At 48.6% G+C, this 16158-nt stretch overlaps 1 protein-coding gene across 1 annotated transcript in view; it reads right to left on the bottom strand.

The window, feature by feature from the left end:
• Dapk1 (death associated protein kinase 1) overlaps positions 1-16158 on the bottom strand; it is a 153203-nt gene that overhangs the window by 20298 nt on the left and 116747 nt on the right. Inside the window, exons 15-19 of the mRNA XM_041659870.1 lie at positions 15536-15634; positions 14559-14756; positions 13089-13286; positions 8093-8191; positions 3556-3633 (exon numbers count right to left, since the gene is read on the bottom strand). Coding sequence (XP_041515804.1) covers positions 3556-3633; positions 8093-8191; positions 13089-13286; positions 14559-14756; positions 15536-15634 — 672 coding nt within the window. The remainder of the gene's footprint in view (positions 1-3555; positions 3634-8092; positions 8192-13088; positions 13287-14558; positions 14757-15535; positions 15635-16158) is intronic.

The raw sequence follows: 16158 nt of genomic DNA on the forward strand, positions 1-16158 counted from the left end.
GCCTGAACCTAGAAAAGGTCTCTGGGTTTACAGTTTTCTTTCTACAGCAACTTTTCCCCTGGCAAATTAGCATCCACTTTCCCACCAGGAAAGATGACTAAACCCACAGGCTGGAGAGGAAGACGACCAGCAATCTGGAGACGCCAGATAAGAGCCCAGAGAAGAGACAGCGGCTTCCAGCATGAGGCGGAAGCTGTAAGGCCCTAATTATACAAATGCTCTTCACTCCTGGTGAATTTTAATTCTGGGCAACTCCCAACACTGTCCATTTTCCAAAACATTCCTGAGCACTTCTGCCTAGACATGGGCACTTTTAATATCAATTTACGGAAAGTCTGACTGAAAAGACAGTCAAGAAAACCAAGTCCCCAAAGGTCTGATAAACATGGAAATCGCAGGGACAAAGGTGGCAGCGAAAATGAACTTCAAGGACAATTGGAAAGCAGACCACTCCCTGCGGCCACATCAACCTTGCATTTAGATGAGGAAACTTGGCCTGGCTAGACAGTGCAGCTCAGGTGTGTGGGGTGGCGAGGCTAATGAGCTCTGTTTCCTGGAAGAAATCACGTGAGTGTGTGTGTTGTGTGTGTGTGTGTGTGTGTGTGTGTGTAGGCGCATGCATGTGACAAAAGGGATACCTTCCTCCTGTTAGTTCCCCTGGCAAGGGGCAGCCAGGGCACAGTTGTGGTGCTTGTAGAGCCCACCAAACCACAATGCACTAAGAACCAAATGTTCTAAGCCCTCCATATTGAACTGGACCAGTGCAGACTCCATACAGCTCAGCCCGACCTCCTGGAATTGACCTGGGCCCCCGGTGGTCCTAGCCTGTCCAGAAAGGATGCTCCTGAGGTCCTGTATCAGCCCTCACTGCCTAGTGATGAGCACGGACCCTCTGGCTCTCACGCTGGCATTCTCTGGTGGCAGTGGCAGGCTGGCTTTGGATCTATTTCCATAGGTCAATCCCCTGATTTTCTTGACAGCAAAACTACCTTCCTAGGAGGTGAAAACACAGGGGGTGAGCCTTTGAGAACTGCAGTGACCACGTGGACTGTCCCCAAGTGAGGAAGGCCAAGGCCCACTTCTCCTTCGAGTGGCTCTAAGACAGACAGGGAACACAGCCCGGTATGTGTAGGTAACCTTTGGTTTTCACAAAGGAAAGGAGAGAAAAATAGAGGTTACAACAGGGGCCTGGAGGCTGGAGACCAAAATAAGTCTGCAATACAGGCCTTGCACCCACCTGTAATGCCAGGAATGCCCCGGTGAGCGTGGCAGAGAAGGCAGAAGGGTACAGTGGCCACTCTGCGGCCTTCCCTCTTCTCCCACATTCTCTGTTTGAACAGTCTCCCCTCCTGGTGACCCAGTGAGAAAATGCAAACAAATGCACCTGACTTTCTCTGCAGGCACTGGCTTCTGCAGCAAGCCACTGCCATCAACACCCTGACTTTCTCTGCAGGCACTAGGGAGTAATCTGACCTGCTACAGGGAGGGGGATTCTTGGCACAGACTCACTGCGATGTCCCCATGCTGGCTGGGAATACACAGTACATAGGCCCTGTGCACACAGAGAGATTCAGAAAGTGGAGATACAGTGTGTGAGATGGGGCTCTTGGCTTTCCACTAACCCCTCCCTCAGTCTCTTTGAGGCCCAGTTCCCCACCTTCTCTGTGAACCCTGGGGACATAAAATGACAGAACAGCTACATGACCCCAGGGTTGCCACCAAAATTGCCAGGGTCCACTTTAGGGATGCTCTTCAGGGTGCCAACCAGAAAAGAAACCATGTGTTCAGGTGCTGTCCTCAGGACACATTTATCTCAACTCTTTTGGCCCTAAATACCATCCTGTGAGGTGCCACCTCTACCCATGGGTCAAATACAGATGTTGAAACATAGATTTGGTGAGCAATGGACCAGTTCATCCAGCAAGAGCTTCATGGGGCTGGGTCCAGAATCCAGGCCACCTGCACTCCTTAGTTTTTGCCAACTTGATATAAATTCGAGTCACCTCAGAAGAGGGCTCCTCAGCTGAGGAATTGCCTTCACCAAACCGGCAGATCTGTGAGGAATTTTCTTGATGAATGATTAGTTTGTGAGCACCCAGCTCACTGTCGGTGGTGCTACCCTGAACAAGCCATAGGGAGAAATCCAGTAAGCAGCACCCTCCACACTAGCAATGGAAATCAGGGTTTCTTGAATGTTCTGGAAGATCTCTACCAACTGAGCTACATTCTAGCCCTAGGGTAAGGGCTAAAATGGGAGGACAATTTATCTTTTTATTCTTTGTTTCAGCCTAGAAACATCCTAAGCATTAACCTCCTGTACTTACAACCTCTTCATAAGCATCCATAAAGGTGAAACACCATCCCGTTCTCTGTGACAATTTGCTACACATTAGTGTCGGTGACCTGATGTGTCTAATTTTCGCTACTACACTTTAAATAGGACTACAGTGGATACCTTTGTGTGTTAACAAATAGATATCTTTTCTTTTCTTTCTTTCTTTTTTTAAATTTGGTTTTTCGAGACAGGGTTTCTCTGTGTAGCTTTGGAGACTGTTCTGGCCTCAAACTCACAGAGATCCACCTGCCTCTGCCTCCAGAGTGCTGGGATTAAAGGCGTGCGCCATCACTGCCTGGCAACAAACAGATATCTTAACCAAAAGGGATTAAGCATTCTGAAGTCTCTAGATGCATGAAACAGGCTGCAGACCTTACACCTGTATTTGCTTGTTTTATGTCTTTATAAACAGGAGCTGGGAATTCAAAACAAAAGAGGGAAAGAGACATCATCAGTGTGTATCCCCCTCCACTGTAGGGGTGTGTGATGGTTTGAATGCAATTGGCCCCCATAAGCTCATAGGGAGCAGCACTATTAGGATGTGTGGCCTTGTTGGAGGAAGTATTTCCCTGTGGGGGCAGGCTTTGAGGTCTCCTTTGCTCAAGTTGTGCTCAGTGTGGTACGCAGCTCACTTCCTGTTCCCTGAAGATCAAGATGTAGAACTCTCAGCCCCCTCTCCAGCACCATGTTGGCCTGCATGCCACCTACCATGATAATAGACTAAGCCTCTGCAAGCCAGCTCAATTAAATGTTTTCCTTTATAAGGATTGCCATGGTCATAGCATCTCTTCATAGCAATAGAAATTCTAGCTAAGACAGGATGGTTAGCAGAGAAAGGGTTGGGAAAACCAAACTAACTCAGTGAAGGGAAATACTAAGCTAGTTTGTGCGTCTGCCTGGTGTCTGAGGAGATGTTGGATCTCCTGTAAGCACGGGGCTTACAGATGGTTGTGAACTGCCTCGGAGATGCTGGGAATTGATCCCTGGCCCTCTGCAAGAGCAACCAGTGCTCTTAACCACTGAGCCTATCCCTCCAGCCCCCAAATTCATTTTTTTACAGCCAAGTGTAGAAGAAACCCTATGGGTGCTTCTGCATGTGTGCCCACTGACAGCACATGGACAGATGATCTTCCTAAACCCAAGCCTGATGCCTCCCCCAATAGCTCACAAGAAAAACTTCTCGCAGAAAAACAAAGCCGAAAACTTCAAAGGAAGCTCACCTTCCGTAGTCTTGCCAAGAGCCCCGCCACATGCTCGTGCTGTTCCGACCTAGCGAGGTCTTCAGCTGTCTTGCCATCCTGTAGGAGACAGACGATTAGTGAGTGCCCTTCCCCTGAAAAGCAGAACTGCATAAGACCCAAACACACCAGCTTGAGGAAGAAACAGGCGCAGCAGGGTTAGAAGAAAGTCAGGTAAAAGACCATATCCCAGCTTGTTTCCCTGTCCAGAGAATCCTTATTTTATCCGGTGGCCCAGGAAAGAAAGATGTCAGAGCAAGGAACACATCAATGTCCTGCGGGGATGGCAGAAAGATGCTCAACCCACAGACTCAGCGCAAGCTCATTCTCTGACTGATTTCCTGCCCTGAGGCCCCGTCTCTAACACAGCAGTCACGTGTGTCCGCTTCAGTGTCAGCTCATGTCTCTCAGTTCTAACACATACAGACCTGGCCCTCAGACAGTGCCACGGCTGGGAATCACTGTGCCTTCCAAACACAGACTAGCACAGTTTGGTGGCTGACAATCACTGAGTGGGGACAGCACTTTGATCTTTACTGTTTAATTAGACTTCTCACAGGGCCATGGTTTCATATGAAGGGATATATTCTTATTTATATACCATGGGTAGGACCATCTCCAGGGAACCTTCTGGTCCAGACCTGATCCAGTTCACAGTGAGGCACAAGAGTGACCTCATGGTCCCTCAGAGGGACAGGAGCTGTGGTTGTACCCCCCTCCACACACACACACACCATGGGAGAAGGACACAACCATTGAGCTGAAGTTTTATTCAGCCCTAAAAACCAATTTTCAAGTCAATGAAGACACCTATTCATCAAAAGAAAAGTAAGTCTATGGCTTCATTACCAGCATTTGGAGGCGAGCCATCCTGTGGCGGCCTGGAATGCCGAAAGTCTGTCTGCCTGCCAAACTCCCAGCTCTTCAGCTTAAGCTACTCCAGAGATACTCATGGGGTCTCTCAAGCCCAGCAATTCCTAATCTCAGTTCTACTGGATTATGTCATTCTCTGCTGTGGAAAGCCATTTTCTACCTTATACAGTGGCTAACAACACTCTGCCATCTGCCAAGGGGCCGGAAACATTCCATAACATCTAGCCGGAAAACTGCATGTCTCCAGAGAATTCCAAGTGTCTCTTGGGAACAAAATTGCCAGGCTGAGAATGAACGCTCAACCCAGGCTGAAGGTGCAGCTCAGGTGTGTGTTCCACAGAGGGGTGCTTCAAAGTCATGGTCACCCTGTTCTTACTCTGTCCCTAAAATCCTCAGATGAATCCAACAGGCAGGCCAGGCCTTCTCCTTGGCTATGGGTTGAACGGGGTTCCTTATTGGACACTGCACCCCTCACCATCTCATCAAACTGACTCTGCATGGAATGCCTTTGGGAGGGAAAGAAGCAGGATGTGGCTGCCTCAGACTTTCCAAGGTAACATTCAAGGCTGAGCTCTGAGGACATGAAGGTCCAGAAATGTGGAGGAGGGCCTGGTGTTTAAGTGAAGCTGCAGACCTGGGACCCAGAGAGAAAACAAGGAAGGCTGGACAACAGGTATCCAGGAACAGGGGAAAGAGTCAGAGGCAGGCATAGGCAGAGACGAGGCAGGTGTAGGGAGGCAAAAGTGGGTCAGGACTAAGAAAAAGGATAAACAGGAGCCACTGGTACTTGCTGGGCAGTAAGAGGAAGAGACCAAGTCAGAGGGAGTTACATCAGAGAGAGCGTGGAGGCCAGCCACTGTCCCTGGGGTGGCTTTCAGTTATTCCATAGCCCACGTGGACCTACAAAGGTCCTACAGATGACTTACATGCCTTGATCATTTTGATCACATACCGTTTTATTTTATTTTTGATACAGCATCTCACTATGTAGCTCTGGCTGGCCTAGAACTCTCTATTCAGACCAGGCTGGCCTTGAACTCAAAGATTTGCTTTACTTTGCTTCCTGAATCCTGGTATCAAAGGTGTACACCACCGTACCCAGCCACTTCTTTGGTAATCTGTCTTCATTTATACTAAAAGAGACAAGTTCCTAGAGGGACGGGCCTCTGCTGAGTCAGTGGTTGAGGAAGACAAGCCAGTGGAGAGTCGGGGAGGGGGAAGGCAAGAGGAAGGGCGGGAGCCCTCAGAAACCATTCCTGCAAATTCGTGAAGCGTTCCATATTTTTTCAGGCTCTTCAAGAATACAATAACTAAGAAGAGAAAATTTGCAGAAAAGAAGTTGAGTGGAAAACTGTTGAGACTCCACCAGAGTGACCCTTGGAAAACTATATTCCTGTACTACAGAGTGGAGAGGGGTTCTTTAATGTCACTGCTGCAATGTTTTTCTAACCAGTAATAAAACCTTGATTGCGAAGAAAAAAAAGAAAGAAAGATAAAACCAGGAGAGACACTAGAAGGCGCTGTGGAGCCAAGTGTTGCTCTGACACTCTTCTCAGAAGGAACGGGAAAAAGTTACTGGTATGGCTGTCACACAGGGCAGCAGCCCCAGCCCAGGGTCAGAAATATGGTCCAGAAAAAATGGATGTCAGCGCAGAACACGCAAGGCACTAAAAACTTGGTACAGGTGAGACAATAGGAAAGACATTAACAATCTTAAAACACAGTTGAGATGATATTCTGATGCTCTACTGAAATTTGCTTCATCTGTTGTTTTTAGTGGAGCTGCTAGAGAATCTGAAACAATAACAAAGTCTGGGCTTCGTTTTTGGTGAGGTCCTCAGCACTTGGACACCCCACTCCTCACACAAAGGCAACATTGCTCTAAGAGGAAGAGGCCTGCCTTCCCCTGGCTAGATTGCCAGGTGCCACAGGAGGCTCTCAGTGCTGCACGGTTCCCGGAATCCTTACAGCTCAAGACTCTGTATTTGGTGCTTTTCTGGAGCCTCTAATAACTTCAAAATCACTCAGTGGCTATCCTCCATGTCTAGCTCCTGCAGAAGGGTCAGCTCCACCAATTTCCCAGGACCCGACTCTTGCCTCACCCAGTGACTCCAGATCAGCTGTTAAGACTCTCTGATCAGCATCCCTCTCTCATGTTCTAGAAGTTTCCCTATGTCTGTCTGAGTAAATGGTGAGGCTAAGCGAGGAGCTATAAGGTGTGGACAGAAAACCCCAAAGAGCCCCTCTAGAAGCTGGAAGAGACAGGGATCAGAGGAGAAGGTGGCCTGGCAGAACGGTGGCGGGGAACAAAGGAGACAGACACCACAGAGAAGCGGGAATGGAGAGAACCAGGGGCTCACAGAGGAACACAAAGAGACCGGAGGCCACACACATTTCTGGCTCCAACAGCTGATAGCATTTCAAATCACCCTTGTTTCTGATTTTCCTATGAGGCATCATCTGAGTCGAAGAAATATTTTTTTTTTCCTTTTAAGCATGCAGGATCACTAACCCGTAGGTAAAGACTGGGTTGACAAAGGAATGAGGGCAGCTCAGGTCCTTGTACGGCAGGGGTAAAGAAATACCCTGAGAAGCGTGCCCATCCCACACAGGGCATTGTTAACATCTGTACCTACAGAGAGCCCAGCTCTGCAGAGAACAGAACTGTTCGGTCCTGAGAGTGGCTGGCACCACAAAGACCTACACACACTCTGCGGATCACGCCAGGTGTCTGGGGCTCTCCAGCATGCACAAAGACAAAAGGAGAATGAAGAGAGCGGCTCTGCCACAGGGAAACGTCATCTGAAAACAAGCAGCAAGATGGATGTGGCTCGCCGTGGGCTGCTCGGTTAAGACCTTGAAGATCTCGGGGAACCAGAGCTGCGCTTCCGACCTCAGAGCCTCAGGTGGGCTGCCACATCAAATGCCACATGATCGCCTTCACAACTGACTGCCAGCAAAGCTAAGGTCTGTGAAGGTCAAGACCTCCCCACACAGTCAACCCACTGTTGGGCCAGCAGCAACTTGAGCAATAGTTCATGGCCACAACTGAATGGCCACCTCATCTTGTTGGCCAAACTCTTATCTCTGGTATTTTGGGAAATGAGAAGCTGTTGGGGTACTGAGCCTGAAGCGAGAAGCGAGAGGAAAGGACTGTGTCCGGCTTAAAAGTAATGTTCAGGCCCAGCAGCAAGGCAGACACTAAACTGTAGACACCTGTCCTTTGCCTTTCAGCCGCTCATGACCCCCAGGGTCACACAGGGGATCCAGCTCCTCCCACAGGCACCGGGCCTCCTGTGCCCTGGGGCCAACGGGAAGCACTTATGAAAGAGAAATCCAGACGTGGAATAGAGTTAAGCAGCACGGTTGGGTTGTGTAACACAGTAAACAAAAGGCCAGCTCGAGCCAGTGGGTCGCTGGCGGAGCGGGCTGGCGAGATGAGAAAAGGATGAAACATTAACTAGATATTAAACTGGGTCTGTGTGGGCAAATGTTTATGTAACTGCAGCCGAGAGTTAAAGCTTAATAGCAACCTGTCTGCTTTAGAATGCAGTTGCCAGGCAATACCTTTCTCCCCGTGCCCTTGAGGCATGAGAAGTTTCCATGGCTCTCCGCAGCCAAACACCCGCACCTGCCTGGTACTCACCGAGGTCAGAGCCTCCACGTTGGCGCCCATCAGACAGAGGTAGCGGACCACGTCCAGGATCCCATTGTTGGCTGCAAGGTGGAGAGGAGTACGTCCATACTGGGAAGAGGAAAAAGAAAATACCAAAGGTGTTCTCTTGGCTGTTGCCTGCAAAAGCCCATAGCTCACAGCCACTGTCGTTGGGGGAGAGACAGCATTACGTAAGGGGCCTGGGCCCACCAGAACTAAAGAGGAGGTTCTGGCTCCCACTGAGGCGAGCCTGCCAGGCAGAACATTCTCAGGTACTCTGAAGTTGAAAGACTAGCTTCAAATACACCTTCAAAGGACAAATGAGGAGGCTAGCCACAGGGTAACCAAGTTCCCTGCTGTGTTGGCAGAGAGAAAGGCAAGAGGCAAGAGCACGAGACAAGAGACATCCATGTGTGCCTGCATCATAGAGTTCAGATCCAGAGAGCCGGGGAGGCAAAAGGAGAAGGGCTGTGGAGGGGACTCTAAGGAAGTGACGCTTTGAGGCCATGCCTATCATGGCTTTTATGCCTGTGGTTGTCAAACTGCGTGTCATGCACCCTGGGGCGCTACAGTGAAGCCCCAGGGATAACAGCCGCTATCTTAAGGTTTGAAGGATATGGGTGAATATCTCCTCCAAGGAACTCAGAGTAGGTGTATTAGACTGCCGGCTCTCCTCTCGGTGACACATGTCTTTGCAGGTCTGCTCTGAGGAGTTATCAGCCTCTACACTAAGAAATAAAGGTCTTGAAAACAGAAGTTGGAGAGGTAGTCCACAGTTAAGTGAACTAGCTCTTCTTCCGGAGGATCTAGCACCCACACAGTAGCTCACAACTATCCTTAACTTCAGTTCAGGGGATCCAACATCTTCTCTGACCCCAGTGGGCACCAGGCACACGTGTGGTGCACAATAATATAAGCAGACAAAATACCCAAATACATAAAGTAATATTTTTTTAATGTTTACATCTCAAAAATAATCTTGTGAAATGGGGGAGAGGGAGGCACCTTTCCTACTCCATCCACAGGGGGAGCACCAGTGCAAGACACAGCAACCATGCACACTGGTGACTGAGCATGCACGGAGTAAGAGAGGGGATTCCTCTCCACAGGTGTTTGATCTTTCTCAGAGGCTGCTAAGTTTGGAGCCTAAGAGACTCCACAAGCACAACAGTGAAATTACAAAATCGTTTGCTCTGAATAAAAATCAGCGAGACAGTACGGAGTACGTGAACAGTTGGATCTTGGGAATATTTGCTTGCACAATGTTTATTTTTACATGGGTCAATACATTGTCATTTCAAGTGTTTAATATAGGAGGAGTGTGGCAGAAACTCAAACCCTCAGTGCCACTGGGCCTTTTCCCCACGGCCTCCTGCTCTGCACTCTCCATTAACACACCAGAGCATTTCCCTCCCACCTCACATCTAGGAATATTGGGTAGGAGACAAACAACTGAACTGACGAACACATGATCACATTCTTCGATCCATTACTGGCTTATCCTCCTGACACGGGTTTCTGTATCTGTAACTCAGTCTGTGGCATGATTTGGAAAGTCTGAATGTTACTCAGGCCATGGTGACGCCTGTAGCCAGCCCGCAGGGAACAGAGCTGGAAGGAGTGTTCCACAGCATTCCTTCTGCCAACAGAGCTGTGACATGGGTTTTGTTTTGCCATCCTCTTTACAGGTGTTAGAAAACAACTCCTAACTTTCAAACCTGCAGGAGTTAACGTGAGAAGGTAAGGAGGTAGCTGTGCAGATCTGGGTGGACTGTGTGGAAGATGAAATGTAAGGCAGAGAACTCAGGGCACACAGTTTTATACAGGGGAGGAGAGACTAAAAGGAAAGGCAATAAGGAAATGGACCCTTTTTAAGAACCTCATAAAGTAAGTTTAGGACAGGGTCTCATGTAGCCTGGGCTGGCCTTGAACTTGAAACCCTTCAGCCACCACTTCCCTCTGGTGTGTAGCACTGGATGTGACAGAATTCAAATTCCTTAGTGTAACACTCTAGGCTTTTCATGTCTGGACCCCCAGGGCTCCTTCCAGCTCTGTTTTCTCCCGTTTCCCATCACCTCTGCCCTCAGGAGCTGCATACCTGTGCTGTGTGCACCACAGCCCTCAGGAGCTGCATATGAAGACGCAGTCTAAAGCTGCCTCTCCTGACCTCTTCATCCAGCTGGATCTGTCACTTCCAAGAAGCAAACTTTCAGATTCCTCCCCTATTTCCGGAGCACCTTGTGCCTGCCCCATGCCTGCCCCAGCAGTGACGGCAGGGGATTTACCACTTTGTATTGTGAGTCTGGTTTTCTAAAGTAGCCTGAAGGTAGAACCACCCATGGCTGAATCCTCGCTTCCTCAAGGACCTGGGCTGTGCAAGAACAGGCTGTGCACCTATCCCACCTGATGTCCATTGCTTGTCATAGGTGTGGGTGGTGTCTGTCTGTATGTCTGTCGGGCTGAGGTGCCCTGTGAGGTTTCTACCTTAGTGACACTGATGTCAGCCCTTACTTTCTCTCATATCTGTTCGCTAACACTACTGGGTTAAGAAGTAACCACCCTCATCTTCAAATTAAGCAGAAAGAAATGTCACCATAGAGTGACAAGTCCCTGCCCTCTTGGTGTGAGAACAGCAGGATTTGAATGGTCAAGTTTATCTCCAGAGGACTCTAATCTAGCAGCACAGCACTATGGGGAAGGAATGGCAGCCTGCCCGAGGAGCACGGACACCACTGTGCTACGTCTGCTCTGACAAATGGCTACCCGTGTGGGCCTGAGTAAAGACAGACTGGACAGACTTGGGCGGGGGGAGCTGTGGCTGGGACTTACTTTCCCCTGCACACGACTTTAAATATCTGCTTCTTCACCAGAGGAAAGGCAGAAAGATACGGGGAGAGGGTCAGGGATGGAAGAAAACTGGGAAGAGGGCAGAGGGACAGAAACAGGGAAAGAGCGGGCAAGGAGACAGAGGGAGCATGGGAGTGGGTCACTAGAGCACTACCTCTCAGGATGGGTAGGCTACAAAAGTGGCTTCTATAAAGCAAAGTCAGCTTCCTCCCGTGTCCGTCCCCAGTGTGATGCCATTCAGCACACGAAAGCGCAGCCAGAAGGCTCCACACAAGTCTGGACAAGTTGCAGATCGCAAGCTGTCCCTCTGCAACTCGAGGTTTCGCCTTGGATGAGCACCACGCACGACCAGAATCACCCACTGAAGGCCCTCTGTGCTGCCCCAGCACAGTGTGTGATCGGCATACCCAAGTTTGTGAACCACTGTGGCAAGTTCCCACCAAATGAGCCAAGTGTCCGCTCTGTCCACTTTTGTGGTGCTGTGAACAGGACCACAGGCCTCTCCTCATCCCAGGCCAGGTGTTTTTAAACATGGAAACCTAAACTTGTCTTGGTGGATGTTTGTGCTGGAGACAAGCTCTTTGCATGTAGCCCAGACTTGCCTCAAATTCATAATCCTGCCTATACGTCACAGGTACTGGGAGCACAAGTGCGTGCCACCATGCCCAACAAAGCTGGACTTTCTAATGGACGTGTTTAATAAGATTTTGTCTTTAGACACAAGATAGGACATGCTTTTCTTGTTTTATATTGGAACTGAACTCTGGGCCTTGTCCAACCTAAGCTGGTGTAGCCCAAATGCTGCGCACAGGCTGTCCACCGCGCCGCCTGCATGAAGGCTGAAGGAAGTCTAATGTGCACACGTCCATTGGGGCCATTTGGCCTCCCTCTTAAGCCACTCAAATATCTATCTTGGCGCAATGAGGAAAGGAAAACCAGGACAGCAAGAAGCAGCTAAAGGGAAGACCCAGGATACAGCCTTCACAGGGTCCCAGAATATGAGGATTACCAACTTCAATTTGCACCACAGTTAATCTTGTAATCTGTAAGAGGAACAGTAAGACGATTCTCCAGCTGTTTCGTGTATTAATTATTTTACCTTGAACAAAATCATAAAGCCCTATGGCGCATATATACCACCTATAAACTGACCTCTCCTGCAGTTTAAATTTATTCTTCTCAACTTCATTTTAACATGACCTTAAGAAGAGAGTGTGCCTGCCTTTCACAGAGTTACACACTGAGACTACACAAATATTTTACTGTTCTTATTTTGTACTGAAAATCGATGTGGGATCCAGTGAAATGGCTGGTGACAGCTACAGTCCAGAATCTGCACTTGGGGCTTTTTAGGGACTGATAACATGCAATTATTTTCATTCCTGTATTACTTATATTTTTTAAGATTTTATTTATTTATTATGTATACAGTAGTCTCAGTATTCTGTCTGAATGTGTGCCTGCAGGCCAGAAGAGGGCACCAGATCTCACTGCAGATGGTTGTGAGCTACAATGTGGTTGCTGGGAATTGAACTCAGGACCTTTGGAAGAGCAGGCGGTGCTCTTAACCACTGAGCCATCTCTCAAGCCCCCTTTATTACTTATAAGTTGACAGTATTCTTTTGGTTTTACCAAATTTGCATAGTGCATATGCATGCACACATACACAACTGTATTTGGATCTTTTGTCCACAGACAACTCATCAGAGACAAGGAAGACAGTGCACCCAGAACCTTGATCAGAACACAGCGTCGAAAGTATTTACTGAGGACGGTGTGTATGGGAAAGCGGCCTTTGTTTATACCATGAGTTTCAACTCTTCTTGGAAACACAAGCACATGTCTATGTGTACACATGCACAGGTTCACGCACACACATAAACACATGCACACACACATGTACACATACACGCACATCCATTCATTTCACAAACACAAAAGTGAGAGGCCAGGATAGGCGAGAAGTGTATGTTAAGGTCCCAATTTTCTGTTACTCTGGGAAACTACTCAACAGTCACACGGCTCAAAATGGCACGGTCCCCTAGCGACCGTCATCCTCAGCTATGACAAGAAAATATTATAAACTTGGCAAGAACCCGGCAGCCAGTGGGAATCTGGGGATCCCACCCTCTGCAAGTACCTTGTTTGAGATGTCCAGATTGCAGCTGGCTTCGCAGAGGGCCATCACGATAGGTGCGCTGCCGTCTTTGCAGGCCACGTGCAGGGGTGTGTTGCCGTGCCTGTCTTGGAAATCCACGAAGCACCCATGGCCGAGGAGGGTCTTGATGACCTCCATCTGACAGCGCCTCACCGCGAGATGAAGGGCAATGTGTCCATCCTGGAACCAAGCCCAAGCCCGTGAGTGCTCTGGTTTCCACCCTCGGCCCTCTCTCTCCCCTGTGCGAGGCTTAGCTGGAAACAGGGTGGCTTCAAACACAAGAGAACTTCAGAGTCATTGCCTGGACCCTGGAAAGCGGGGCTTCATCCATTTCACTCCGCATAACTGGAGCTGAGCTGAACACCTGCCGATTCATTTAGGCTCAGAGAGAAGGTCAGACAGCAAGATTCTGCACCTGTCTTAGCACTGGTAGGCTGTAACTAGTAGGTGCCAATTGCCCTTGTGAGCAGATGTGAGAAACACCACTAGTGGTGGCACACGTAATCCCAGCACTTGGGAGGCAGAGGCAGGCGGATCTCTGTGAGTTTCCAGGACAGGCTCTAAAAGCTTTTGCCTCAGGAGAAAGAGAGAGAGAGAGAGAGAGAGAGAGAGAGAAATAATTCCCCCCAGGGCTGTTGAAAGCTCAGAAAGCAGATGCAAGAACCCGGCCAGGGAATTAATAGCACCCTGGTACAGGATCCCTGGGAAATAGTACAGAATCCCTGGGGAATAGATGTGCTGAGCACTGTTGAGAAACAGAGCTTGGGGCCCCATCTCTATTGCCTCTGCCTGAGTTTCTCCACTCAGCACTCTTGGCATTGGGACTTTTGATTGTCTAGAAGAAACACTAGCTCCATCTAACAGATTCCAGTAGCAAATACCCAGCCCAAGTTTGGTAATGAAAATATGTCTCCAGATATTTCTATAAAGTCCCCTGGGGACACAGCTGTGTCCAACTGAGACTGTACCAAGGCACTGCCCCCAAAAAACAATTGCTACATGAACTATAAGACCCTCAGTCTAACTGTACACAGTACTGTTACTGTATCTGTTTAAGTTCAAGTTCAAATAGATTGTGTTGAATTTGCTTAGGTAAAAAGAGACCAGCTGGTCTAAAAGTGAAATTGTAAAACAAATAATAGTGATTTATTGCCTTTTTACAAAAGAGTAAGTGACAAAATAAACACCCATTTCAACATGTATCTAAAATTTGACAATGTGGTCCCTGTTCCACAGTTAACCAAAGTTAAAAAGATTGAAACAGTGGCCAAACTGGCTTGCTCAAGCCATAAGTTTAGTTACACATCAAAAAGAAGATTCTAGAAAATTCCAGAAATTTTTGTAATCAAAGAAACGAAATCACAGTATACTAAGTTCAAGTAGGCAAGTGTCTTGGTCCCTCTACCCCATCAGATCACAGTGAGTGCCACGTAGTTACCCCCAAAAAAGTACCTTGTCAGAGGCATTCAGGTCAGCTCCATGTCCAACCAGACACTCCACGATATCATGATAGCCCCTGGCAGAAGCTGTCAGCAGCGGGGTCTCTCCCTCCCGGTTCTTGATATTCACATTGCAGCCAACTTCACAGAGGGCTTTGGCCACGGAGTAATAGCCATGCCAGGCAGCGCAGTGTAGGGGGGTTTCTTCTTCCTGCTCAAGGACATGGGTACAGAGAAGGAAAATGCAGATGGCAGCAACATCAAGGCCACGGAGGACAGAGACTGCAGTCAATGGGGCAAAAAATTAATCTGAGATAACGACACCAGCGGGAGCCGCTGCCGTTAAGAGGCAGACCCAGGGCTTTCCCTGGTCAGTCTGTCCCCTCGGCAGGAGTGCTAAGTGAACTTGGCTTTCTCAGCATATTAGAGGTCCCTGAAGAGCAAGACTTTTGCGTGGGTGAACTCAGAATACCTTCTGGCAAAGCTGCTCTTCTTTATTTGTCTCTGAAACTAGCAGGAAAGCTCTCCTCTGAGCAGGAGTCCCAGCAATTTCAGGGCTTTGATTTTTGCCAGGTACCTAACTTCAGGATGGCTCAGGGGAGCATTCTGTGAGGTAGCTTGATGACATCTCTGTAACTAGTCCAGGAAGCACTGGCCTCAAAGCTTGGGCATGTGTGGGGGTGGTGGAAGGTTTGCACTTCCATCAGCGTTATCAAACACATCTGTCTACAAGGTTCCGTGAGAAAGAAGTGCTTACAAACAGAACTCTGAAACCCAGACTTGGCAGGGTTCAATCCCTGGTCCCACCACAGACAGCTTGAGCAGGCTGTGGAACTTGCTGTGTGATTTCCGTCCCTATAAAGCAAGGATACTGATATCAGGCTGTCCCGGGGATTAGAACAGGTGAATGAAGAAGTTAGACGGGGAGCTGGGTGCAGGGTGCTGTCTGAGAACCTGTGCTCTGCAGTGGATGGCAGGAAACTGACCTACCTTGTCCTGGAAATCAGGGTTAGAACCGAAGCTGCAGAGAAGCTGCACCACATCCGCGTGTCCGTATCGGGCTGCCACATGAAGGGCTGTCTCTCCAGACTGCAAAAGAAGACCAGAACTCAGAACCGCTCAAGAGACCGTGCCTTCCATTTGCTACCCAGAGATGAAGGGCAGGACCTGGGGTCAGGCAGCCCCTAGGCAGCAAGGGCTGCACACTCAGATCTGGTTCATCTCGTCACTAAAAACAACTCGGTGAGACTATGTTCCCGTTACTGTGAGCGCCATGTTTTACCTCCTTCATGGACAGACAACTTCAGCAGCTCAACTTGAAACTAAGACTCTCCCTTCCCCCACTCTTGTACACACGCACAAACCCCTTTAAGGTCAGGCTCATCATTCTGCAATTATTTAAATGTGTAGCTTTTTAATTAAATTATTAACTACTTTCTCCTTTCATTGCCTTATTTGTGCTCAGAGACTCATTTATTGCATTCTCCGAGATTTTAGAGAACACAGCCATTTGCTCCTGGTATATTTCTGTGAATAACAAATATAACTTATGATGCTTTGCTTGTGTCTGCACCTGCCAGGGTCACGCTACCCTAACTACAGAAAACATTACT

Source organism: Microtus oregoni, unplaced genomic scaffold (genome assembly GCF_018167655.1).
Source record: "Microtus oregoni isolate MIOR12 unplaced genomic scaffold, Mior012 000011F_ref0000422, whole genome shotgun sequence".
Classification (NCBI taxonomy): domain Eukaryota; kingdom Metazoa; phylum Chordata; class Mammalia; order Rodentia; family Cricetidae; genus Microtus; species Microtus oregoni.